Source organism: Pimephales promelas, chromosome 25 (assembly GCF_988280905.1).
Source record: "Pimephales promelas chromosome 25, fPimPro1.hap1.1, whole genome shotgun sequence".
NCBI lineage: Eukaryota > Metazoa > Chordata > Actinopteri > Cypriniformes > Leuciscidae > Pimephales > Pimephales promelas.
The window spans coordinates 10,849,206-10,876,648 of record NC_142793.1 but is presented as its reverse complement, the minus strand read 5'-3'; the positions used below and the strand labels follow the sequence as shown (position 1 = coordinate 10,876,648).

At 43.2% G+C, this 27,443-nt stretch overlaps 2 protein-coding genes across 5 annotated transcripts; one reads left to right on the top strand and one right to left on the bottom strand.

The window, feature by feature from the left end:
* Positions 1-1,183: 1,183 nt before the first annotated feature.
* LOC120477769 (von Willebrand factor A domain-containing protein 5A) lies at positions 1,184-26,995 on the bottom strand. Of its 4 annotated transcripts, none has more exons than XM_089127672.1 (22): positions 26,802-26,995; positions 26,505-26,727; positions 19,142-19,344; positions 18,845-19,067; positions 18,558-18,724; positions 18,367-18,481; positions 18,145-18,293; positions 17,486-17,574; positions 17,257-17,401; positions 12,775-12,854; positions 12,584-12,698; positions 12,338-12,496; positions 12,141-12,244; positions 11,827-12,050; positions 4,464-4,502; positions 4,257-4,283; positions 3,475-3,645; positions 3,168-3,192; positions 3,009-3,046; positions 2,050-2,168; positions 1,852-1,975; positions 1,184-1,766 (listed from the first exon to the last, which is right to left on the bottom strand). In XM_089127672.1, the coding sequence occupies exons 1-22, from the start codon at positions 26,925-26,927 to the stop codon at positions 1,687-1,689; spliced, it is 2,745 nt and encodes a 914-aa protein (XP_088983798.1). In that variant the 5' UTR covers positions 26,928-26,995; the 3' UTR covers positions 1,184-1,686. The 4 variants fall into 4 exon arrangements, with proteins under 4 accessions (XP_088983798.1, XP_088983799.1, XP_088983800.1 ...); XM_089127673.1 differs by lacking the exons at positions 26,505-26,727; positions 26,802-26,995 and adding exons at positions 20,506-20,578; positions 20,685-20,809 and having other exon boundaries at positions 1,188-1,766; XM_089127674.1 differs by lacking the exons at positions 26,505-26,727; positions 26,802-26,995 and adding exons at positions 20,506-20,575; positions 20,685-20,801 and having other exon boundaries at positions 1,188-1,766.
* Positions 22,874-25,755, top strand: LOC120477775 (serine/threonine-protein kinase pim-3). Its single transcript, XM_089127677.1, has 6 exons — positions 22,874-23,238; positions 23,357-23,407; positions 23,538-23,916; positions 23,998-24,174; positions 24,257-25,166; positions 25,300-25,755. Exons 1-5 carry the CDS (start codon positions 23,122-23,124, stop codon positions 24,388-24,390), a joined length of 858 nt encoding a protein of 285 aa, XP_088983803.1. The 5' UTR covers positions 22,874-23,121; the 3' UTR covers positions 24,391-25,166; positions 25,300-25,755.
* Positions 26,996-27,443: the final 448 nt, after the last annotated feature.

The window sequence follows — 27,443 nt, the reverse complement described above, 5'->3', positions numbered from 1 at the left end:
AATTGTGACTATTTGTCTTAACCAATTTGTGTTTAAACATAATAAGTCTGTTGCTGTGTGAAAGTATCCTCAGTGATTGAGGTCTGGTCCAACGGCTTTAGTCAATCACTGACAGACCTTTTGATCAGATGTCCATTTAAATGATTGTATATTGAAAAGATAATTATATTATTAAAAACCTGAGGCTTTATGTTTTATTATCAAACTAAAAATGTGTTTCTAAGGCCAAAGTGACTCAAAAATATAGCGCAGGTCACATGGTCACAGTTTGTTTATTAAGTGTATGGGGTAACCACCCAGTAGAGCATTACAATAATCTAGCTTTGAGCTCATGAACGCATGAAATAACTTTTCTGCATTTGTCATTGAGAGCATGTCGTAATTTAGATATATTTTTAAGATGGAAAAATAGGTCAGCCATACCTGGCTGATTTATCTGAGCCACGAGAACTTATCAAGCTCTTTTAAAGGAAATGACATTTTACTGTGAGGGTTTGTGCTGTTGACACATTTACAGTCGCTGTATCAAGTTACATAAGCAATACATTGACAACTAATAACAAATAATAAACTATGGACAGGGGGGGGGGGGGGGGCTGTGAAATGACATCAAATGTATCAGAATTACTTCCAATTCTTATATTTACTTGCATAGTGAGATTGATAGTCAAGATGGAGTCAAAAAAGCCTTTTGGTCGTCCTCAATAGTAGTGTTTTGTGATTCATCTCAGTCAGTCAAATGATTTTAATCTGTTTATTAAAAATAATCATTAATGTTCTTTCAGTAGTTAATTTTGTCAATAACTTTTGTCAAAGTGTGTACGAGGCAACAACACTAGCCTAAATAAATGACAGTTCTGATGTCACAGCTCCATTTGTTTCATTCTGGGTGCCCATCCAGCCAGTGAAAGCAAATCTGAATTAAAAATAAAGTCTGAAATCAATAATTACATTTAGTAATTTATCAGATGCTTTAATCCAAAGATAGAAGTAGTAACTTCTATGTAAGTACATAGTACCAAAGATAGAAGTAGTAACTTCTATGTAAGTACATAGTACTTAAAGTCACTTAATATAAAGTGGGACCAAATAAATTATTTATTGAAGTGACTTTGTATCTTATTGTGAAGAAACCACCAGATGCTGCTCGCTCATGAACCATCGAGGACTGGAGAGAACATTATATCAAATTTGTGCTCTACAAGCTGTGAAATGAAATGTATGTTGAAATGAAGGGACTTCATGTGTGGAATTCAAACATAGTAACGTATTAAATGGCTTCAATGAACTGTATGAACTATTTCATGGTGTTTTTTTACTTTCATTACATGAAAAAGAATGACAGGTATTATTAAAATATTGTATTACTTTAATAGTATTCTTTGCTGCCATAATACAACATTAACATGTTTGTGTGAACATAATCATTTTAGTACCTAAACACGATTCTGTTGCTTTGTATATACTCATTGATTGAGGACTCATCCAATGAATCTGATTAAAATTATATTCAATTTCAAAACAGTAAAAACATTATCATGAGAGTTTTAAAACATTTCACATAAAAATATGCTGTTGATTTAAGCGAAGAACTAAATTCTAATGAAACACTAACATAAAGAGTAAATTAAACTGTAACAGTTGTTTCGTCTTCTGACGGCACAGGAAGTAGAAACACTGACGTCTTCAGATTCCCATAGTCTCTTTGGTCACCTGACATCCGAGCAGGGCATTACCCACACACACACACTCAGACAGATCGCCCACTGAAACACACACTCGAATCATCAAGAACTGCAGATATTTGATGAACGCTGACTGAGTGAATGTGGTCTGGAATGGAGATCTCACCTTTCTGAGAGCCGATCCATGACGCTGCCTTCATGGCCACAAACTGCCACTCGACCCGCTGGTCTATTTTACAGCCGTATAACCAGATCAGAGCCAGGAGAGTGGCCCATACTGACCCCTCCACCTGTGTACAAACATCATACACTGCATTAGTTACTGGACACAATCATCTCTGTCTTATTATTCATCATCTCTCACCTGTGCTGGTTTCTGATTGGTCAGCTCATCCTCCGTCTTCCCAAACGCATCAGCCAGTGTGACGTCCAGATCCCAGCAGCCTGACGCCTTTTGGAGAGAAACCAGCTGGAGTAACGGGTCTGCAGTTCAACACGCATTTAGAGAAAGAGAGAAAAAGAAGTTATTTGTGCAATCATGGAAAATCTGTTCAACAAAAATCTGGAAGTTTCTTGCCTCTTTGTCCTTGTTGGTTGTTTTGGCCTCCATATTGGACTATGTTAGGAATTACATAATAGCATAACATTCTTGATCGGTTGTTTGACTCGTTTAATCATACTAACAAAAGTTGAGGCCATTATAGACAAACTTGAAGAAGGGAAAATAAAATTTATTTCCAAGATTATAAAAAGACTCATCTCTTGTTTCATCTATATGTATAGAAATCTTCATTTCAATGCTATATTTTATTCTATATATTTTTTTTTTGCTATATTGTCATTTGTTAATAAACAAGTATTCATTACTCATTGTTTCTGCATTAAATTTTACATTGTTTAAATTAATTAATTTTTTGCTAACTGTGACTTTGTGTATGTACATTTCTGAAATGCATAACTTAGACGTAGATTTGTGTAAATCTGCTTTGAAATCATGTGTATTGTGAAAAGTGCTGTGGATATAAACGTAAACTGAATTGAACTGTTTAGCAGTTAGTGTGTGGTAAACCCAAAAAAGGGGACCAAATGTCACAGTAACCTTTTTTATAGTCCTTTTTGACATTGTGGGGACACACTTTTAGGTCCCCATGAGAAAACAATCTTATATATATATATACCATAAAAATAAATATTTTTTTCTGTTATGGTTGCGTTTAGGGGTGTAGAATTTATTGTTCTGCAGTATAAATATAATTATATCTATGGAAAGTCCCCATAAAACATCAAACCCCAATGTGTGTGTGTGTGTGTGTGTTAGTATACCACTTTGTTTGCCAAGAGAGTCGAAAAGAAAACTGCACCTGACAACAACAATAAATGACCATAAGGAGACTTTGCATTAGAGGTTCACATAAAGTTTGAAATAAACTCACATACACATATCACAAAAACATGTTAATCACTGTGGATTCATTGTCTTACTTTTCAAAAGACAGAGGTATCATCTCTGAAAAGAAAGAAAACAAGATAATTAATGTCATTAGTAAATCGGAAGAAATATTTTTTCACTAACAATTAACAAGTTCTCTAAAATGACTGTGTGTTTCTCTCGTTTCAGCAGAAAATTCAAAGTAACAGATTAAAAAATGAGGCATGAACACATTTATGATCAGCACAAATTCAACACATTTGTTTAGTAATCTCTAAATGATAAATGATGATGTACATCACAATGTCTGAGCCCTGACAGAAGTTTGTGAAATGGCCTTTGATGTGTGTGTTCACTTACTAGTAGAAATTAGTGAAGAACAAATCAGTCTCTCCTTTAACAGTATTTCCGGCTGGGAATCTGCTATGCCAACACATTCAAACGAAGGCGAACACCTCGGTGAAACACCTCGACGAGGTGAACAACGACTGCCAGTGCTATGCATCCGTAACTGTCTTTCCTGCCGGGAATCTGCCAACACATTCAGACAAATGTGAACAACCAGGAACAATAAATAAAGATTTATTTTTCTTGCAGAACCACATTAGGATCTGGCCATCTCTATAGAAAAACAAACATGCACAAACACCATATGTAAAGCTATTTATTTGAATGAATGCAACGCTAATATCTTGGTCTAACACTCTGCGTGAGCCACCTCAACAAAAACAAGTCAAAACTGAATCAGCAATAATAATAAAAATCTGTCCTCAGATGCAGTCTTATGTACAAACATATAGGCCTCTAACTGTGTTTGCATCAACAAATTTTACACTGTTAAAATAGATGCATTTAGAGGTTTACTTTAATAGCCCAAATATTTATATACTAGTCAAAAGTTTGAACATCTCCTCATTCTTTATTATGACTATTTACACAATTGAGATTAATAGTAAAGTCATCAGGCCATGGCGTGACTAGTGATGAGCAACAACTGTGTGTGTGTGTGTGTGTGTTTGTTATAAAGCACCATTCTTACCATAAACATACTGTATATATTTATGTAAAGCTGTATAACAAATACAGAAAACACCTAAACCCAAAACCACGAGAGAAGATTAGTCAAATATGATTTTTCTTACCATTTCTTTCAAACGCGTCTTTAGGAGCTGGAAAACAAATTAATTTTACACGTTATTAACTGTTAAGTGACGGGGAATCATTTAGTGCTCTCTGTTTAGTGCTGTGGTTTGGTGAGGCTTATAACCCAATCATTTGAATGCAAGTTTCTTTAAACATTGCATACTCCACTCTATCATAAAAATAATATCACAGTAAAGTGCATTTACCCCGCAGTATCTTAGACTTAGGCCGAGCAAGTTGTTTACCTACAGGCAGAGAAAACAAAGGTCAGAACAGATTCAGATCTGGAGAAACATCTAAGAACAGACACATCCAAACGAACTAACGAACAAGAAAAGATGTGATATAGGGATAGATTGATTTGGACATTTCTAGCCCAAAATAATCTTGCAATAACCCTTTGTATTGTTTTGTTTGTCAATGAACCCATAAAAACAGGTACAATACAAGAGCCATTTTTTTTGCACTCATCATTTCCAGAGAATGTTTGTCTTAGCACATACCACAAACACATTCTTGCAACCACAAGAAACACACACACTTAAAAAGAACCACTGATACAGATCTAAAACAGAACATTTTATATCTTGAGTAAACTCAACTGCTCAAATGTATTGAACTGTGAAGGGACAAAAAAAACAAAAACATATGAAATCCTTGCTGTCAGGGAAACATAAAACACACACATCCATATAGACAAAATCAGAGCTTTTAAAGGATAATTCCGGTATTTAACACCTTGAGTCTATTTTGTAGTTTGTTTTGAATGAAATAGAGTGGTGGACTTAGAAATTTTGACAATGGGTCCTGTCTCGACTTTTTGACTTTTTTAGAATCGCCTGTGACAGCTTTAGACTGGCTGTCTATGGGCATGCACAAACATGTCCTTAAAACAACCCTTAACGTTCATTTTCAAAACTGTGCAACTCACCGAGTGGTTGGTGGTGTTTGTTGATGATTAAAAACAAATATATCGGTGCAATGTATGCTTTCAATCCGTGTTGTTTGCTATTGAGAATGAGGAGTCACGTGCCTATTTGGGAGGGGTCTGAGCCATTCGGCCATGATGGTAGGTGACGCTATCGGTTACCAGGGTTTTTATCGGTTTTTAACGCAGCGGTTACTTTCAGGCATGGTAAAACAGTGCGGTATTGCGAGAAACTCCTCTACTACAGAGCTAAAAACACACGTAATCAATACTGTTTTGTCGTGGGAAACCTACCAACATGGCGGAAAGGGGAGGGGCACTGTAAAATGACGTCAACTCATTCTCAATAGTGGAACTATTTATTCAGATACCTCCCAACCGCGTATAAACTTCCGCTCGATATTTGAGTCTGAAGCGTTAGCACACTCCCAACCACTTGATGGCGACAACCAGGACGCTGTACAGAACACGGTGTCTAGCGCACCGTAAAAAAAGTCCGGGAGCACAGTTGCTCTGCTCACGCTAGCCTTCTGAGAGACGGAGAACCGAGCGAAAAGACTACAACCAAATGTAAACAGACCCCTTTCCTTTTCCGGTAGCTAGCGCAGTAATATCAACGAGCACTGAGTCCTCCAGACGACATCAATGCGATTTAAAAAATGACAAATAAAACACGACAGAAACGGTATTTCGCTACGCTACTTGTTTCAGAACATCAACGAACACCACCAACCACTCGGTGAGTTGCACAGTTTTGAAAATGAACGTTAAGGGTTGTTCCCGTTCAGGGAACTCGAGCTGCGTGTAATCGCAATGGGGGAACGCCTCTGCGTGTGTGCGTATGAAGCACGTATGAAATCAGTCCAATGGCGAGACGGAACGTCATAGGCGGGGTGACGTATCGACCAGGAACCTATAAAGCACACCAAAAACACAAGCGCGACAGCTTCTGAAGTCTTCAGCAAGAGCTCTCTGTGTGAATATATGTCAGTCTGTGTCTCAAGTGTGTTTTTGTCTATCCTTAGTATCTGCTAGGCATGAGTTTCACATATTTAAAAAAAAAAAAAACTGGAAAGAGATATTATGGCGAGTGAACAGCAATTCAGAAAGTGTGTTCATCCCTGCCCTCGCTACATCACGGGTGGGGATACACACGATCTGTGTGTTGTTTGCATGGGAGCGCAGCATGCTCAGTCAGCCCTCGAGGGGGCTGGATGTGAGCACTGCGAGCGTCTGCCCATGAAGACACTCCGCTCCCGCCGTGCCCTCTTTGAGGAGAGTGGCGCGGTTCGCGCTCCCCGCGGTTCGGGTCCCGCCGTTGCCGAGGCACGGCGAAGGCTTGCATCGTGGGGATCGCAAATGGACCTATCAGCGGGGATGGAGACGGGTTCCGATGGAACCCTTTCTCTGCCCTTACCTGATGGATCCAGTGCCTCTGATCGAGCGGGGGTCCGCGTTGCGGTTTCTCCCGTTCGTGATGAGGCGCCGTCTCTTCAGCTATCCAGTTCCGAGGAACTGGATGTTGAGAGTATTGATGTTGATATTGTGGAGACTGGGGACTCGCCAGCCCAGTCTCCCGCACAGCAAGAGCTTATGGAGGTATTGACTCGTGCTGTACAAAAATTAAGCATTGACTGGCCCTTAGAGAAAAAAGAGTCTAGGGTGAAAAGTAAACTCGATGAAAGATTTCTGCCTTCGCACTCTCTACCTCCGCGCCGGTTTCTGCCGTTCTTTCCCGATCTCCACACCGAGGTGGCGAGATCGTGGAATAAACCTGTTTCGGCCAGAATTTTTACCCATCAGACTTCTATGTACTCAAACATTGCGGGGTCTAAAAGTCATGGTTATGGGGCGATGCCGAAGATGGAGGAAGTTTTGGCGAGCCATCTTTCTCCTGATACGGCATCGTCCTTTAAGACACCGGCGTTGCCCACCAGGCCACTCAGAAATACATCGGCTTTGGTGGGCAAAGCTTACTCGGCGGCGGGACAAGCAGCTTCGTGTTTACACACTATGTCCATTCTCCAAGCCTATCAGGCAGATTTGTTGAAAGATGTCAGTGAGGGGGATATTGTGGGCGCTGATACGATTAAAGAGCTGCGTCAGGCGGCAGATATTTCTCTCCGTGCCACCAAGGAGACGGCCAGAGCAGTTGGCCGTTCTGTGGCAGCCCTGGTGGCCACGGAGAGACATCTCTGGTTAAATCTATCCAATATGAAGGAGAAGGATAAAGCATTCCTGTTGGATGCGCCGCTGTCGACAGTTGGGCTTTTCGGTGATTCGGTAAACTCTGTCATCGAAAAGTTCCAGGAAGAGAAAAAGCAAGCAGCGGCGCTCCACAAATATCTCCTCATTAAAGTGCATGTCCCCGGGGCTGCTGGGCGGGAGCAGCCCCGCCCGTCGGGTAGCTCATCACACAGGGCGCAGCAGAAAAAGAGCGTCGCGTCTCGCGCTCCTCCCCAGCAAAACCGGGCTGAGACGCGGCGCTCTCAGGCGAGGTCTTCCCGGGACAAAACTGATCTGAGGACGGTTATTGTCGCCAGGAAGGCCTCGTCGAAGAGGCCCTGACGCCGAGGGTGTCAGGGCGCTGAGGGTGGTCCCCACCGAGAGAGGAAGGTGCTCACCGCTGTATACGGTGCCCGCTCTGTCTCGGTCCCCTCAGCGGCTCAGCCTATTATCCCAGCCTGCGGGTCGGGACATAGGCGGTGCCAGCGAGTGTTTTCCCGAGGGACGCTCGCTGGCACGGAGGAGCGATATACAGTCAGAACAGTTGTCCCCTGTCGTTGCGCTATTACAGGGCACTGTGTCTGTCTCTCAAAGTATTCCAGAGGCCAGTCTCGAGAGACTGGTACCCTTAGTAGAATTTTTGGTGGAATGGAAAAATCTTCCAAATGTATCTCAATGGGTCCTGCAGAATATCGAGCTCGGGTACGCGATCCAGTTCAGGTCACGCCCGCCTCGTTTTCGGGGGATTTTACCCACTACGGTGGCCCCCGAGCAGGCTCTGGTCATGGAACAGGAGGTGAAAACGTTGCTGCTGAAGGGGGCGATAGAACGAGTTCTTCCTCCCGACAGAGAGTCAGGTTATTACAGCCGATATTTCATCGTTCCAAAAAAAGATGGGGGGTTACGTCCGATTTTAGATCTGCGCCTGTTAAATCGTTCTGTGGGGAAACTCAAGTTCAAAATGCTCACTCTCAAGCAGATCGTGTCGCAAATCAGGTCCGAGGACTGGTTTGTCACGATAGATCTAAAGGACGCGTATTTCCACATTTCCATCCTTCCACAAGATCGGAAGTTCCTGAGGTTCGTTTTTGGGGGCGAAGCGTACCAATATCGGGTTCTTCCGTTTGGCCAAGCGCTGTCTCCTCGAACCTTCACGAAATGCATGGACGCGGCTCTGGCTCCGCTGCGGCTCCAGGGCATTCGCATCCTGAATTACATCGACGATTGGTTGATTCTGGCTCAATCGGAGCATCAGGCGGTTCGGCATCGAGATGTCGTCCTCGCCCACATAAGGAGGTTGGGGCTGAGACTCAATGCCAAGAAAAGTGTGCTTTCTCCAGTACAGAGGACCACTTTTTTGGGTGTTGTATGGGACTTGACGACGATGCAGGCTCGTCTGTCTCCTGCCCGTATAGCGGCGATTCTCGCAGTTGTCAGGCAAGCGAAGCTAGGCCATTCACTCACTTTGTCAAGGATTTTCAGAGAATTCTGGGTCTACTGGCGGCAGCGTCCAACGTCATTCCCTGCGGCCTGCTGCACATGAGACCGCTACAGTGGTGGCTCAGAACCAAGGGGTTCTCCCCGAGGGGAAACCCGTTTCTCACAATCAGGGTCACGCGACGTTGTCTCCGTGCCCTGGCCATGTGGAAAGAAACTTGGTTCCTATCCATGGGACCCACACTGGGAGCTCCGTGCCGCCGTGTTACCATAACGACGGATGCCTCCCTCACAGGCTGGGGGGCGATCATGAGTGGTCGCTCAGCCCAGGGTCGGTGGCAGGTCCATCATCGTCATCTGCACATAAACTGTTTAGAGATGTTGGCAGTGTTTCAGGCTCTGAAACACTTCCTGTCAGACCTAAGGGGCCACCATGTGCTAGTCAGGTCAGACAACACATCGGTGGTCTCTTACATAAACCATCAAGGGGGCGTGCGCTCTCGTCTTCTGTACAAACTGACTCGCCAGATCCTTCTGTGGGCCCAAGGGAAACTCCTTTCCTTGAGGGCGATTTATATCCCGGGATATTTGAATCGGGGAGCAGACATCCTGTCAAGGCAGGGGCCGAGGCCCGGGGAGTGGAGACTCCACCCCGAGGTGGTGGAGCTCCTGTGGGAACATTTCGGTCGTGCCGAGGTAGACCTATTTGCATCCAGCGAAACATCACATTGCCCGCTGTGGTTCGCTCTAAGTCCACCAACCCCCATTGGGGGTGGATGCGATGGTGCAGGAGTGGCCGAGGTCACCCCTGTACGCTTTTCCCCCGATTGCTCTGCTCCCAGGAGTTCTGGAGAGGGTTCGCCGGGATGGGGTCAGTCTGCTGCTGATAGCCCCGTACTGGCCGGCCCGAGTATGGTTCTCGGACCTGGTTTCTCTCCTGGACGGGTCTCCGTTGGAGATCCCGGTCAGGGGAGATCTTCTGTCACAGGCATGCGGGTCGATCCTTCACCCCCGCCCAGATCTCTGGAGGCTGTGGGCTTGGCCTCTGAGGGGGCCCAGCTCATAGAATCGGGTCTCTCGACCGTGGTCGTGGAGACCATCCTCCAATCCAGAGCTCCGTCCACGAGGAAGCTATATGCCTTGAGGTGGAAGATTTTCACCTCTTGGTGTGGAGAGCACCAGTTGGATCCAGTTAACTGCCCGGTGCTGGAGTTCCTTCAGGAGCGTTTCTCCACAGGGTTATCCCACTCCACACTGAAGGTGTACGTGGCGGCGTTGTCAGCTTACCATGTCCCTTTGAGTGGAGCCTCTCTCGGGAGACACCCACTGGTGATTCGTTTCCTACGTGGCATTTTGAGGCTGAGGCCAGCAGTGCGCACGAGGGTACCGTCCTGGGACCTTGCGGTTGTCCTGGAGGGGCTCTGCCGAGCCCCGTTTGAACCCATAGAAGAGGTCTCTGAAAAGTTTGTCACCCTAAAGACTATCTTCCTTCTAGCCATTTCTTCCCTGAAGAGAATTGGGGATATTCAGGCTCTGTCGGTTTCTCCCTCGTGCCTTGAGTTTGCGCCTGGTATGGCGAAGGCGTTTCTCCTCCCCAGACCAGGTTATGTCCCTAAGGTTCCGACAAACATTGTCAGGCCTATTGTTCTGCAGGCCTTCTGTCCTCCTCCTTTCCGGACTTCAGACCAGGTGAAGTTAAATCTGCTTTGCCCTGTGAGGGCCTTAGATGCTTACGTCCACAGAACTGCCCTGTGGAGGAAATCTGAGCAGTTGTTCGTCTGCTATGGCCCTCCTAATAGAGGTTCTCCGGCATCCAAGCAGAGATTGAGTAAGTGGGTGGTCGAGGCCATCTCGCTTGCTTATGAATCGGCGGGACAGCCTTCCCCTCTGGCTGTCCGTGCTCATTCGACTCAGGGTATGGCTGGTAAGGCATTTGTGTCAGGAGTTCCTATCAGTGACATTTGTGATGCAGCAGGATGGTCTTCCCCGCATACATTTGTGAAATTCTACCATCTTGATTTTAGCTCCACGCCAGGGGCGCAGGTGCTTTCGTCAGAATGTTCTCTCTGATTTCACACAACAGACACTGGCTCGCATGGCGGCGTTGGTATTAGCGTTCCCATTGCGATTACACGCAGCTTGAGTTCCCTGAACGGGAACGTCTCTGGTTACGTATGTAACCTTAGTTCCCTGAAGGGAACGAGACGCTGCGTGTCTACGTCATACTCCCGGCATGCCCGTGAGCACTTGCTTCAGTCTTGTCAGAAGCTGTCGCGCTTGTGTTTTTGGTGTGCTTTATAGGTTCCTGGTCGATACGTCACCCCGCCTATGACGTTCCGTCTCGCCATTGGACTGATTTCATACGTGCTTCATACGCACACACGCAGAGGCGTTCCCCCATTGCGATTACACGCAGCGTCTCGTTCCCTTCAGGGAACTAAGGTTACATACGTAACCAGAGACGTTTTATGGACATGTTTGTGCATGCCCATAGACAGCCAGTCTAGAGCTGTCAAAGGCGATTCTAAAAAAGTCAAAAAGTCGAGACAGGACCCATCAGAGCCCACTGCCTATTGGTTTCATAGACTCAGGAAGTCAACCGGTCGTTCAAATGACAGAGGAGAGCACGGCTTACAATAAAGGTGAAATTTATGAAAAATAAGACTTCTAAAAAAAAGAAAACCACGAATACATGTTATATTGCACCCCATAAACAAAATCATGCAAAGAAAAAAAGCAGTAAACCCCCCCCCTTTAAATCACAATTTTAACTAGAAAAATGTGAGTGGAGCTTAGCATTTATTTTAAAAAGTTGAGATTTTTGACTAATTCATTCGTACTGACAAAGGATGAGACATTTTTTACATTAAAAAAGCCAAACTAATATTTTTGGTTCCAATATGGTAACTACACGCCCTTCACATGCAGCCTGAGGAAAAGTTATATACAGGGTACATGCAGATACAGTTCTGACATACCGTGACTGTGTGTTTGCACTCTTCTCTGCAGCAGGGGTCCTTTCACGGTCTGTCTGCTGTCTCTATTAACAGCAATGAAGGCTGTATGAACACTGCTCACTCCTGCCTGAACACTGAGCTCCACTATCTTTCTCCTGATGCCCTTAACATCCGCACCACGTGACCTTCCCTCTTGCTCCAGAGAACGGATCCGGGTCCGAGCCGCCAGCCGGTGGACGGACAACCTGCAAAAACATGAAGGAAATTTGTTGGATTTAAAAAGCTGAGTTTATGTCATCCAATTCAATGTCTTTCTGCGTGTTTGTGTGTGTTACCCTGTTTCCCCAGCTGGTTTGAGGCAAAAGTGGAGCTGGTTTGTAACTGGATGATCTTTAAGCCTGTATTTGACTGTCACTTTTCCCTCAAAACCTCCTGAACTCTATAAAAGAGGGGCAGATATTTTATCATCTAAACAAATGAGAGACACCGGTTTCCTATTCTCATTAAAGAAACACATGCTAAATCATCCCACCTCTCCTTTAAGTTGTGCATAAATGAGTGCCCTTTGACCCTGGAAGAGCACTTTGATGGGTTGAGACAGTGTGTCAACAGTAACGCCATCTGGAAGGGTCCAATCCACAGAGATATTAAACACATGGGGCTGCAGCGCAAACCTGAGGGACTGCATCACCTGATATAGTTTGAAGAGAAAGATAAAAACATTGAGACATTTGACTAGGAAACATTTGTGGCTGTGAAATCCAGTGGAGAGCTTTACTTTGGGCTGCATGCGGTCGGTGCCTGTGATGAACTGAGCGTGACCTGATCCTTCCTTGGCCATTCCTGTGATGAGGGCGCTACTTGCACCCTCACCAATCCCGAATGAGAAACACCTGAACACAATAAACTCTGTTACAGTAAGTGATGAAGAGATGAATGATGGGAAGATGAAACCCAGCAGACGTTTACCTGTGAGAGTGAACATGATGTTTGACCAGGTCCAGCACCTCTTTAGTGTTTCCCACCTCTCCATCAGTGAAGATGAACAGCTGAAAAGAGAAAAACATCTTAGTATTAAAGGGGGAGTTCACGCGAAAATTATTTGTTTATATTTGAAGCACAAAATGAAAGTATTTTTTATGAAATTTGAAATTATGAAAAAGTAGATTTATGTAAAATTTTGACACTTAAAAAAGTTCATAAAACATAAGTATGTGTAATCCATATGAATCGAGCAGTTTAATCCAAGTCTTCTGAAGAGACACGATTGCTGTGTATTATAAACAGATTCAATTTAGGATTTGATCTAAACTTGGTAAACACAGAGATTCAAAGGTGTGTGCTTAATACCAATGAGGTTTGTTCTGCTGCTGTCATGAGCTGGGTTTGTTCTCACTCTCTCTTTATCTTTGTCTCTCTCTTTGTCTTTTTTTCTCTCTCGCTCTGGCCCTGTCTGTTTATTTTTCCAACTGTTCATCTTTGCTATTGACCTTTGCCCTGCTTCTCTGTGACACCTGTTCTCATTTTAGTCTCAATACTTCCTCTCTACCTCTAGCGATTGTTCCTCTTGTGAGTGAGTCATGCCTGTGTGATACAGTATGTTATCGCCATGAAGATTTACCTTTTATTATCTTGTCTAACTGTTTTGCTGCCCCGTGAATTAACAGCTCTGCAAACTATTACAAAGAATGGAGTCTTTTATTTTTGCTGATCTTCTGTAAAGAACACTATCTTTAAAGTTTATTCCAGTTCTGTGTCATTGCTCGACAGACCGTCCAATTAAAATCAAGGTTAGGACGTTTGGTGTACGTTTGAATTCTGTACACAATTATGCTATGTAACTATGTAGCTGACTCACAGCATTGCTCTGATTAGTTGCAGGTCTATCCAATTGAGTGTAGAGGTTTTTTTTTTCCTGGTTCGGTTAAGACATGCCTCATAATCAAAGCCCTATGGAGCAGTATCAGACTCACATTTTGACTAGAATATGAGTATGATGAAGTCAGGCTACAATCAAAGCGTTAAATAGAGATAAAATACTGTGAATTGCCATTGTGTCATTACATGTATTTTAACTGTGTTTTGTATCATTTCACGTGTTTCTATGGACGCTACGAGTTGTTTATGGAGGAGATGATCAAGATCTTCGATCATTCTGTGCTGCACCAGGGAGAGAGATCTGTTTCAGGTCTCGCAATCGAGTTCTGGACTCTGGCTACCACTTGTGAGTTCAACATGTGCGTCGCGTGCAGCAACGTTTGTTAAGGCTGAGAAGTGTACGTTCCACTCCACATGACTGGTAACCTTCCTCGAATCTGTTGTGTTGGCAGATGGGATCAGCATAGACCCCGACAAGGTTTGTGTGGTCATAGAATGGTCCGCTCTGGACTCTCGCGTTGCACTCCAACAATTTTTGGGGGTTCACTGATTTATACCGTCAGTTTATCCGCAATTTTAGCCAGGTTGCCACCCCGCTGACAGCGCACACCTCGACCAGGTCTCACTTTACCTGGTTCGAGGTGGTTCAGAATGCGTTCGATCCCCTCAAGAGCTTGTTAACCTCCCTTTTGAAGCCTCCCTCTTAACCTCCCTAAGCTCCCTTTTAAATCTTCCGGATCCCACGAGAGATCATTGTCTAGGTCGATGCCTCTGAAGTAGGGGTGGGGGCAATACTTTTCCCAACACTCCTCGCGGGATGACAAGGTTCATCCATGTGGGGTTTTTCCATATTGCCTCTTTTCTCATCAAACTTCGATCCGTTTAGCTTTGGGGGAGTGGTGTAACTGGTTGGAGGGTGCCAGTGTTCCCTTCATTGTTTGGCGCGATCACCATAATTTAGAGTACATAATAATAATAATTCATTACATTTATTTAGCGCTTTTCTCGGCACTCAAATCGCTTTACATAGAGAGGGGAATCTCCTCAACCACCAGTGTGCAGCATCCACCTGGATGATGCGACGGCAGCCATAGTGCGCCAGAACGCTCACCACACACCAGCTTACTGGTGGAGAGGAGATGGTGATGAAGCCAATTTGTATGTATATATGGGGATGATTAGGAGGTCATGATGGACAGAGGCCACTGGGCAAATTTGGCCAGGATGACGGGGTTACACCCCTACTCTTTCGAAAGACATCCTGGGATTTTTAATGACCGCAGAGAGTCAGGACCTCGGTTTAAAGTCTTGTCTGAAGGACGGTGCTCTTTGACAGTATAGTATCTCCATCACTATACTGGGGCGTTAAAACCCACACAGACTACAGGGTGAGCACCCCTTGCTGGCCTCACTAACACCTCTTCCAGCAGCAACCTGGTTTTCTCAGGTCTCCCATTCAGGTACTAACCAGGCTCAGCCCTGCTTAGCTTCAGTGGGCAACCAGTCTTGGGCTACAGGGTGATATGGCTGCTGACATTCGTTCTGCAAAGAGGTTGAACGCTCGACAAGCCCGCTGGGTGCTATTCTTTGGTTGATTCAAGTTCTCCATCTTCTACAAACCCGGTTCAAAGAATAGTAAGCCTGATGCTCTGTCATGTCAGTTTGGCTCATCTGAAGAGGCTTCTTCCAAGGAGGGTATCTAATGGCGCTTTTCCATTACCAGTACCAGCTCGACTCGACTCGTCTCAACTCGGCTTGCTTTTCTCTCCATTTTTCATTGCAGACAGTACCGCCACAAATAGTACCCGGGCATCATAGCGACCCCTTTCATTCCTCGTTGCCCCATCAAGCTCTCGCTGGATCCTCTCTTCGGCAACCAAACAAAGGGAAGTCTGCACCTCCTCGTTTGACCACGGCGTATTCTTCCGAGTTGCCATAATAATAATAGTAGTAAGTTTAGTATCTCTGGCCAAACTATTTAAAAATAGCGGGATATTCTGGATACTCCATCTGGCGCGTGCAATGATGACGCAGTGAATGGTGACGATTCTCTCTGACCAATCAGCAGTCGGCATTGTTTTCACTTCACATTTTAGAACCGGCTTAGCTCGTCTTAGGTGATATTAAAAAAAGTACCCGAAAGCAGCTACAGGTACAACTTTTACACAGTGGAAAACCGAACAAAGGTGAGCCGAGCCGAGTCGAGCTGGTACTGTGTATTGGAAAAGCGCCGTGACACACCATTATGTGGTCGGGGCTGCTGTCTGGGGAGTCAAACAGACTGTGAAAAGAGCTCTTTCACACATCACAAGATCACCTGAAGTTCCTGAGGGAGCTTTATTTGATTCCGGAAGCCGCTTGTTCGGCCCTTCTCCGGTGGGATCATTCCTCCAAATTAGCCGTCAATCCCGGTGTAAGAGGAACGCTGGCCATTCGCCAAAGATTTTGATGGTCTACTAGAGAGCACGACATAAGTCATTTTGTAGATTCATGTCCTGTCTGAGCCCAGACTAAGAAGATTAATTTTCCACCCGTGGGTCTCCTTAGACCACTTCCCATTCCTTCTCGTCCGTGGTCGCACATCGCTCTGGACTTTGTAATGGGTCTTCCTCCGTCAGCGGGGAACACGGTAATCTTGACAGTGGTAGATCAATTTTCTAAGGCGGCTCATTTTATCTCGCTTCCCAAATTACCGTCAGGTGAAGGTCAAACACGTTTTTAAAGATCCATGGGCTTCCGACAGACATCATTTCGAAAGGGCCACAGTTTGCCTCCCAATTCTGGGGGGAATTCCGTCAACTGATTTGGACGTCCTCCAGTATGTGGTCAGGGCTCCTTCCCCAGACCAACGGGCAAGCTGAGCATACCAACCAGATTCTTGGTCGCATGTTACTTAGTCTGACTTCTCACGAGTCCTGCTTCCTGGTGCAACCAAATTTCCTAGGCTGAATATGCTAACAATTCGTTACCGTTGTCCGCCACGGGATTATCCCCATTCCATGCTTGCCTCAGTTACCAGTTCCCGTTATTCACTTCCCAAGAGTCCGAGTCCTCCTTAAGTGTTATTTTATGTTTTTCAGTAAAGGGAAATAGCTCAGTCAGTTGTGTTTTTTTCACCTTGATGCAAGTTAATGTGTTTAATGATTCGAAATCACATTTTTGAACTAATTGAAGTAGGTTATTATTACAATAACAAAATTAGAACTTTGGTAGAATCAGGTGGAAATACATCATTAAAGCAACAACTGAAAATGTTCACTTTTAGAGTGTATGTCTGTTTATAAGTTTGAAAAAATCTTTTGAAATTTTAGATTTAACTGCTTGATTCACATGTATCATGTTCACTTTTTGAATTTTTTGAAGCATCAAAGTATTAGGTGAATGGACTTACAATGGAGGAACAGAAACTTCTCAGATTTCATTAAAAAAAAGTCTTATGGGTTTGGAACGACATGAGGGTGAGAAATAAAAGTGGCAGAAACGTAATTTTTTTGGTGAACTTTTTTAGCCTTGTTGACACTTTCACATGACTGTCAGTTTGTCAATCAGATGCATGTTGAAGTGTTGTTGTACCTGTCTGGGATGGTCAGGGTTGCAGGGCTGGCTGTAGATGTGTTTTAGAGGCTGTAAAATCTCTGTGCCGCCCAGGTCTGCTTTCATTTCCTTCACTCTTTTTAGAGCCTGATCCATCGTGTCCTGACTGTACTCGACACTCTGACTGCAAAGGCACACAAAAACATCTCATCTCCTCTCTGACAGATTTCAAAACTGAATATCAATGAATGAAGATCTAGTTACTAACGGGAAGAAAGACTCAAAACGAGAGCCAAATCCATAGATATTGAAGTAGCATCCCATTGGCAGACTCTTCAACAGTAACAGCAGAGTGTCCTATAGTAGAGAGACATGGACAGATATTTAAACTCAACATGACATCAAAACTGATTCTATTTGTGATGCGCACCATCAGAATGAGCAGAAATCAAAATGAGCAGTTTTTGGAAAAACATAAATTTTGGTCAAACACTGAAATGTTTTAAAATATTGTAAAAGTCCAACTAAAAATTCAGAAAATTTAACAAATCAGTGTATTTTGAACAAAGAGTTCTTGTTCACTTTCATATACTGACTGTTATTTATTGTACACTGAAGTACCTCTGTTTTGAAATCAGGAGAGAGAAAATCTGTTTTGAACCGTGCGGTGTGATTATAGCCAACTGTATTCGAGTGGGTTGTGAAGGAGCATTCGACCTACTGAACCCCTTTCCTGAACGAGAGTCATTGATTTGAGTCTGAACAAGAGACAATCTGTTCATGAATCGAATTATTGAACAAAATGAGGGATTTTTCATCAAAGCGACTGCAATGCAAAAAAAGTGTAGCAATATTATAACTACTGTATGCACAAAATGTACAAATTAAATTTGACCTCCACTTAAAAAGCAAAATCTTAAATCTTACCTTTGCTCTTTCTATGGGCATCCCATCCATACTGCCAGATCTGTCCATCACAAAAATAAACTCTCCTCGTGTTGCCAGTGATGACATCACTTCTTCTGGGAATTCTGGGTACAAACTTATCATGACCACTGGGTCCCTCATCAAAGAGCCTGAAAGAGAGAGAGAGAGTCAGTGAAACCTTGATCACTCAATCCCATAATGCCAGTGATCTGCAGGTCCGACCTGATGGGGCAGTGGCCACTCCTGCCTCCACTACAGCAGAGGGCTGATGGGTATCCTGATAGTACAGAAACAGCTCAACGTCCTTATCAAACATGTGACCAGGACTCAGATTCACCTACACACATAAAAACACATGAATAACACTACTGTGCTCACACATCCAGATAAACACATGAAGACACACACAGTACCGTAGCCTGAGTGTGATCCGAGCGGAGGAACACTAGAGGATCCAGAGTGCAGTTGGACTCTAGTTTGGAGATGGGCTTTGGAGAGCTCACATGGACACTGAGTGTCAGCGTGTAGGGAGCAGCTGCACATACTGATGAAATCTCTGAGACTATACCAGCTCCTGAACCTGACACACACACACACACACACACACACACACACACACACACACACACACAGAGAGAGAGAGAGTGTGTTAGAATCACCTTGTCTCCACTAATAAAGTGTGTGTCAGCAGCTGCTGTACCTGCTGGTGTGTATCGGGGGTTGAGCACAGCCGGCAGACAGAAGCGCAGCGAGTGGTCGGCCTGCACATCGAGCTCGGTGACGTAGATGATGGTGACGGCAGCGTTCTGACCCGGCGACAGACACCCGACACTCAGTCTGAACACATCAGGACTCTCTGCGCTCTCTTCCAGCAGAAACGCCTGCTGACCCGAACTCACAGCATCATCATACCGATCCCTCGCCTGCAAAACACAAATATATTACGTGCTGCACACAGTAAAAAATAGGCATCCTACAGACTTATATTTGGACTCACGGTTTCTCTCTCTTGCACCTCTGCCACAATCTCCTGCTCTCCGATCTTGGCACTGAAGTGGCAGACAGCAGCATCAGCGGGCAGAGGGAACACGAACAAGGCCTCCAGGGGGCGCTCTTCCTCATTCACATACAGCAGAGTGGAGGAGACTGTGGAGACATGATCCTGAACACGGACCTCCACTGAGATGCTCTTCAGAGGCACTGAGTCACACAAACCAACAGAACAAGAACAACATCACAAAACGTCTATTAGACTCTCTATAAAAACAAACGAAAAAATAGTTCAGTTAAATTCTACCTTCAGTATAAATAAAATAATACTAGCAAGCAACTTTATTTATATAGCACATTTTTAAACAACAGACGTTGCCCCAAAGTGCTTTACAAAAATTATAACATTAAAATCGTGCAACAAAACAAAACATAACTTATTCAAAAGCTAAAGAAAATAAATGTGTTTTTTAAATAAGAATTAAAAGTGGCAATTGATGGAGCTGACCTCACGTGGAATGGTAAATTATTGCAAAGTTCGGGACCTACCACAGAAAAAGCACAATCTCCTTTTGATTTTAAATGACAACGAGGGATCTTTATAGCATTTTTTTGTTCGGAGAACGTATGAACTCTAGAAGGAGAGTAGGGAATAATAAGATCACTGATGTTCGAGGCCAAGGCCTGATAGGCAGACAAGAGGACTTTAAAATCAATCCTGAATTTAACCGGAAGCCAATGTAAGGATTGAGTAATACAGTCTCTTCATCACGCCTGTTAAAAGCCTTGCCACTGCATTTTGCACTAACTGTAGGCGGACTAGCATAGTCTAGGGAGACCAATAAAGAATTGCAATAGTCAAACTTTGATGAAATAAAAGAGTGCACCACAATCCAAATGCTTTACTTTAGCAATTGATCGCAGCTTAAAAAAGCTACCTTTAACGATCTGTCCATGATCACCCCTAAACTCTTTACATGATCTTCAATCTTTAGGTAGGTGAGATGAGATGGGAGAGCCTACAGTTTTACTCTCATTTAATTGGAGAAAGTTGCTAGAAAGCCACAGTTTTATGTCGCTGTAACATTCTTGTGCTTTGTCCAGTGAACATGTTTTATTTAAGCTCACAGGAAAGTAAAACTGGAGATCGTCGGCATAACAGTATGATATAGCCTACAATACTTCTGAAAAATAGTGCTAAGAGGAAGTAACTTTAGCTGCTACAGAGAGAACAGCAATAGTCCCAAAGTCCACACTGAGATAAAGCCCTCCTCGCGACAAACTTCATTGATTGAAAAACACACAAACTCTAAATATTAATGATAGGCTAAATACATTTAGAAACTGTAAAGTAAACAGGTGAATTCATACCCAGATCATTTTTCTCAGTCACAAGACCGCAGTTCATCATTCTCACGCTGCGTTTAGGAAATAAGATGACCTACTTTAAAAGTGAGCGAAAGTGAAAATCAAAAACTGAAAATACGCCTTTTAAATGTGCCTAAATCCTTACAGAAGACTCAGTTAATAAAAATAGTAAATAACGTTACGTGTTTAGAGTTTATAGCGTGACCGAGTGTTTTGGAGAAGAAGAGATGATTTCTGGAAGTCGTTGAAACGCTCCGTAGTTTCAGTCAGAGTCAGAAGACCGTTAAAGACCATTAAACTGCGCTGAGATCAGAGATCCGGCTATTTAAACTGAGGCGTGGGTTTGGCTCATGAATATTAATTTACTGCAGAAGAGACGTAAACGTGAGATTTTTATTCCAAACGAATTTTCTATAGAGGAGTTTATAAACATATGGCTGAGAGGAAACAATAGTTTGTAGAATTTAATGTTTTACTCTGTACAATGTAAGATCTGTTATGTCTTTTCTCCATTATGTGTCTTATATATTTGTTGTAAAATGTCATTAAAAGTTGAATAAAAAACAAACAAACAAACAAAAACATATGGCTGAGTATTATACATCAGGGATGATATTACAGATACTTTAATAACTTTTTTCCTAATTTAAGAGTCCGCTTCTTCAACTACCAAGAAACTGCTATCAAATCTGAACATATTACACATTAGTTAGGCTAGACGTCATCTATTTCTTGTTGACAATATTTTGTAACAACCCCATGTAGGAATATCACTGCAAACATAATAGATTTGGCCTTAGTTTCAACAGACAAAAACAACAGATTTCAATACTAAAAATATCACATACAGCAATTCATGTAAAATAGTCTGTATTAGAGAGATGTTTAGAAAAATACAAATTTGCTTATATTTTAAAGTTATTAAAAAAAGAAAGCATTTAGATAAAGCAGATCTCAGATCTCAGATTAGCTTCATTGTGTTAGTGTATGTTTGACTCATGACGTCATAAAGAAAGTTAGTAGAATCGAACGAATGGAACGCGTGGGTTTACTATATAAGCGCTTCACAGCCTGACACAATTTGTGGGTTTGTTGTAGTGGTCGAGAGAGAGTGACAGTGGTTTTTCACAGCGATGGGTCAGCGAGTTAGTAAAGTGAGTCCGATGATTGGCGAGGTGTGCGATCAACATCAAAGCACACCCCCAAAACCCAGCATTAACACGGCGGTTCAGCATCCTCGTCCTCGCGATGAGACTGAGACTCCTGTTGATGCTGCTGGTGTGGGAAAGAGCCAAGAGAGGAGAGGAGGAGGAGGAGGAGGAGGAGGAGAAGGAGGAGGAGGAGGAGGAGGAGGAGGAGAGGAAAGTGAGGTGAAGTTGAGGAGGTTCATGGAGAGAGGAGAAGGAGACGGAGGCGAGGAGAGGAAGGAGTCAGGGAGAGTGCTGAAGAGAAGAAAGAGGAAGTGGTGGAGGAGGATGGTCTCTTTCTTCAGAGCTGACAGTAAACAGGGAGAGGAGAAGCAGAGGGATGAGGGAGAGGAGAGGAAGGTAGCATGGGCAGGAAGAAGTAGTGATGGTAAATTTCACCAGATATCTTATGAGAATATAAATGACTAGATCTCTGATTTGACCTCGTAAAAACTCATACTGTATCACACACAATGACAATATCAAATACACATCAGTGCAAATTATACCAACACATCAATGCCATTAGATCTTTATTATATGGTACAACATTAGTAAAAACGAATACGCATTATCTAATCAAAAAAAATTGTGGCAACAGATTACAAGCAATATTATTAATTAAATTTAACAAATTAGAATTGAGTAATAATGAATGAAATTAATTCCTTAAAAGTTAACCACTTAAAATGAGTAAAACTTACAACAACAACAAACAAAATACTTAAGTCACCATTATGGTGATCAGTGTTTGTTTTAGGATTGTTTTAAAATTACGGTTTTCTCCTTCAGTAATTCTGCTTGTTAACATCAGGTGTCTTCAATGTTGTAATAAAATATAAATAGTTCTTAATCAATCTTTGACGTTTGTCTGTTATTCAGATATTTATGTTAAATATTTGGGTGTAAACTTTACTTATTTTAAATGGTTAACTTTTAAGGAATAAATTAATTTGATTAATTATTACTCAATTCTAATTTGTTCAATTTAATTAATAATATTGCTTGTAATCTGTTGCCACATTTTTTTGATTAGATAAAGCGTATTAATTTTTACAGTGTATGTCAGCCCATTCTCACCCCCAAGGCGTCACTTAACATTTGGACATGCTTCAATATCTGACGCTTTAGGCGCCCTTTAGCGTCAGTTAGATGACGTCCGGATCGCGTGTACCCTACCCCACACCTAAACCTAACCGCGTCCTCTAACTGACGCTTTCCTTTAGCGTCAGTAAGATGACGCCGTAGGATCGCGTCATGTAGGTGACGCTAAAGGGCGCCTAAAACGTCAAATATTGAAGCATGGTCAAAGGTGACGCCTTGGGGTGAGAATGCGTTGTGTATGTATATATATGTACTGATGTTAAAACTGTAAATATTCCATATAGTCTCTGTTAATTATTTAAAAAACATTAAAATAAATATATCCATCATGTTATTTTGTCTTTTAATAGACTACATCTTCAGTCACTACACTATTGGTGATCAGCTGGGGAAAGGTGGTTTTGGTGTGGTGTATGAAGGGAGACGTCTGGAGGATGATCTTAAAGTGAGTCAAAATAAATTAAACATGATCTTGTGAATTATCTTCTGATGTATCACTCTAAGCCTTCTTAGTGTATCTTATGGCTTTTGCACACAAATTAATTGTTTGTTTTGTTCATCAGGTGGCCGTGAAATACGTCACAAAGACGGAACACACTGAATGTATATTGATTGTAAGTAGGCTGCACAATATAAAACATCTCATATTAAAATTAACCACAGACAGATATTTGATTGTTTATTCAATTAACAAACTGATCCAAGACTGAGCTAAATCTTTATTTCCAAACCAAATTCTTCTAGCCTGATCATCCAAAGCCCCTTCCTAAAGAGGTCGCCCTCACCATCCTGGCCAGTAAAGGTCCCCGTGTGCCTGAGATCATCCGGCTGCTGGACTGGCAGGACCGCCCTGACCACTTCGTCATGGTCCTCGAATGTCCCTCTCCATGTGAGGATCTGATCCGGTTCATGAAGCGTCACGGTGGAAGACTCAATGAGGAAAAGGTACGGCACATCATGAGGCAGACGGTTCACGCTGCCAACGTGTGCTGCGATCGCAGAGTTCTCCACCGTGACATCAAACTGGAAAATCTCCTCATCAACATGGAGACGTCTGAAGTCAAGCTGATAGACTTCGGGTGTGGGGACATTCTGAGGAGTTCGGTGTACAGGTCATACTCCGGTATGTATTGTAACTCAAAGCTGCACTCAAAGATGTGGGAACGCATTACAAATTTACATCTCACACAAAATCTTTCCTCAGGCACATCAGCGTACTGTCCTCCCGAGTACCGTGCCAAGGGGAAGTACCACGGCAGGCAGGCGACGGCATGGTCACTAGGGATTCTGATGTTCGCCATGTTATGTGGACATTTCCCTAGTGACTATGACCTGATGCTCCTGAAACAGAAGCTCTGGTGCAAACCCAACCTGTCTCCAGGTGAGATCTAGAATTAATAATTCACAATCATACAAAACATGATGTAAAGTTTGAGGTAATAATCAGACGTCTTCCTTCACAGAATGCTGTCGCCTCCTCGGGTCTTTGCTAAAGGAGAAGCCGAGCCAGCGACTCAGTCTGGGGATGATTCTGTCCCACAACTGGTTTAAGGTAGTGAAACTAAGATCGGCTAAAAATCATTTGATTTTCTCATAGGAAGAATTCGCTAAGTCAAATCTGTTCTTTTTTCTGTGTTGTTTCAGGTCGCCACATAAGAGCCCCTTTTTATTTTCAATCCAATTGCAGGGCCTCGAAAGAGACCTTCATTGTTATTTTTCATCACTACCTCTCCGTGTCGGAAATGGGTAATTTGCGCGCCTGCTGCCTTCCTTGGATGTGGTAGCCGTTTCTCAGGCTCCCTCTCCGGAATCGAACCCTGATTCCCCGTTACCCGTGGTCACCATGGTAGGCGCCGAATGTACCATCGAAAGTTGATAGGGCAGACATTCGAATGAGTCGTCGTCGCCGCCGCCGCGAAGGGGCACGCGATAAAAGGTTTCATCATGGCTTCTGAATGCCAGAGCTTTCTGCCTCTCCGATGACAGAGCTCCCTCTCCTGGTCACAGCCGGTAACAAGGGTCCTGATACGACTGATCTATGATATATGTGACTGCCTCCTCAATACCAGTGCTCCCAGTCATGGCTGCCCCAGTGATTCCTGCCACAGGCACACCAGAGATTCCTGTTCTTGTCACAAGGTCAGCACTTATGATGACCATCTCAGCCACAACAGTATCCAAGCTCCTCGTTATTTCCGTCCGGTCCACCCTGTCCCAGAAGTTCCCATCATTAGCGCCTCACAGTCAGTTAATAAATCTCGCCACTGCCGGCCCGGAGGTTTGTGTGACGGGGTGGTGAATGATGGCACAATGGATAAGACACATGCCTTTGGTGTGAGAGACCCGTGTTGGAATCCACTGTGAGGCACCAATGTGAGTAAGACACTTAACCCTAGTTGCTCCAGAGGTGTGCGACCTCTGATATACAGTATATAGCAATTGTAAGTCGCTTTGAATAAAAGCGTCAGCTAAATGAATAAATGTAAATTATGTCTCTCTGTTTCAGTTTAAAGCTTCCTACCCTGTCTGTCCCGGACCAGTGGTTCCCGTCATGGCTGTTTGGTCCTAGAAGTTCTTGCCATGGACGCCTCAGAGGTTCAAATGCCAGAAGTCATCCACCAGTGGCGCTTCCTGACGGCATTAAAACGCTCTGGATGATGTTAATAAAAATAACTGTTTAATAACTGTATATGATCAGTGTGATTTATAATATTATTCTCAGACTCATGAGGAGGCAGGCGTACTTATATCAAAGTCCATTCTGATGCTGTTGTTTGTCTTTTTCTTCACTGTATGAACGGCACGTGGATGTTGAATTACCGCCCCCTACAGGATTATACATTTAATAATAATCTGATAAAGGGTTCAAAAAGACAATTACCTTTAAAAACGGTGATTTACAAATATTTAAGTTATAGACAAACTGCTCTGTATGTTACACTTAAAATGATCTACATGTGCATATCCGTCCGTATCTTTCTTACTGACCATTTGATTTGGTTTTTTTGTAACTACTTGAGCAAGTCCAAAAACAAGTACTGTTTTAAATGTCAGCCTTGTGTGGTTTTTATATTCACCAAATTTCTGCAACTGCGGCCACTTTTGATGGTGTGAGCTTTTCGAAAATGAACTCTCTTAAATGAACACTTTCAATGGTAACATTTGTTTATTAACAGTATCCGACAAAGTAGATGGATGCATCAAATGAAAAATTAATCAACTAAAATGTCACAACTTCCAACGCATCTCAAATCACGTGAATTTGAACAGTAACAATAATATGAAGGCAAAGTAAAAATAGGTTTCCAATGCTGTTTTTAATGCACATTATTTAATTAACACTCATATAATACTGTCACATGGCACCCGTTTATAGTCAGATAGACACTAGAGGACCTGAATGGCAAGACACAATGCAAGATCCTTTTTTCTGAAGACAGAAAAGCAGAAAGTACCTATAATCTACAGCAGTCAACATTTGAAGTGGATCAAAACCTTTCATCAAATTTATACGAAAATTTTTTGAACAATACCCGTTCTTGTCTTAGGATAACTTTGATTAACTTTTTTAATCCACTTCAAATGTTGACTACTGTATGTACACACACACACACACACACACACACACACACACACACACACACACAAAGAGAGAGAGTGTGTTAGAATCAGCTTGTCTCCACTAATAAAGTGTGTCTGCAGCTGCTGTACCTGCTGGTGTGTATCGGGGGTTGAGCACAGCCGGCAGACAGAAGCGCAGCGAGTGGTCGGCCTGCACATCGAGCTCGGTGACGTAGATGATGGTGACGGCAGCGTTCTGACCCGGCGACCGACACCCGACACTCAGTCTGAACACATCAGGACTCTCTGCGCTCTCTTCCAGCAGAAACGCCTGCTGACCCGAACTCACAGCATCATCATACCGATCCCTCGCCTGCAAGACACAAATATATTACGTGCTGCACACAGTAAAAAATACGCGTCCTACAGACTTATATTTGGACTCACGGTTTCTCTCTCTTGCACCTCTGCCACAATCTCCTGCTCTCTGATCTTGGCACTGAAGTGGCAGACAGCAGCATCAGCGAGCAGAGGGAAGACGAATCCGACGAGCGTACTTGTGTAGGCTGCCATCTTGTGGCGACGCCATTACTGAGCTGTTACACCGGCATAGACATATGCACCGTATGTAAACAAACCTCGGAGATAAGGTGATATCGCACCCTTGATGACAGCTACAGCCAGGCAGACTTGATGGGTTGATGATGTTAGACATTGGCCTCCAGTCACAGATGAAGGTACAAACGATCTTACAGATTATTTATGAAAATAGCTTGGCAAGCTAGCTAGGCTAACGTTTGCTACCGAGGAAACTAAAAAAAGATCTGTCCATTTGGCAACAATAAATAAATAAATGAAATCAAATAAACAATTTCATGTTTTTCATTTGTGTCCATTATTTATCTCATTTTTACATTGCAACGGGCATGGGTAAGGTAACGTTACAGCTAGAAAGTATACATAATATCGACCAACTACTGTTTTTAAACCATGGAAAGAGGTCAATATAACAGCAGGAGAACAATTATGTCACATAACATTGACATAACGTTACATTCAGCTCAGGAAAGCCATTTAATGACCATAGCA

Bases quoted from the DNA above. Each gene is read 5' to 3' on its own strand.
- LOC120477775 (XM_089127677.1), top strand. From the start codon at position 23,122: ATGTTATTTTGTCTTTTAATAGACTACATCTTCAGTCACTACACTATT. The intron at 23,408-23,537 runs GTAAGTAGGCTG...AAATTCTTCTAG, and splicing joins ACACTGAATGTATATTGATT to CCTGATCATCCAAAGCCCCT. The intron at 24,175-24,256 runs GTGAGATCTAGA...CTTCCTTCACAG, and splicing joins CAAACCCAACCTGTCTCCAG to AATGCTGTCGCCTCCTCGGG.
- LOC120477769 (XM_089127672.1), bottom strand. From the start codon at position 26,927: ATGGCAGCCTACACAAGTACGCTCGTCGGATTCGTCTTCCCTCTGCTC. The intron at 12,497-12,583 runs GTAAAGCTCTCC...AAACTATATCAG, and splicing joins CCGACCGCATGCAGCCCAAA to GTGATGCAGTCCCTCAGGTT. The intron at 1,976-2,049 runs GTGAGAGATGAT...GTTTGTACACAG, and splicing joins CCAATCAGAAACCAGCACAG to GTGGAGGGGTCAGTATGGGC.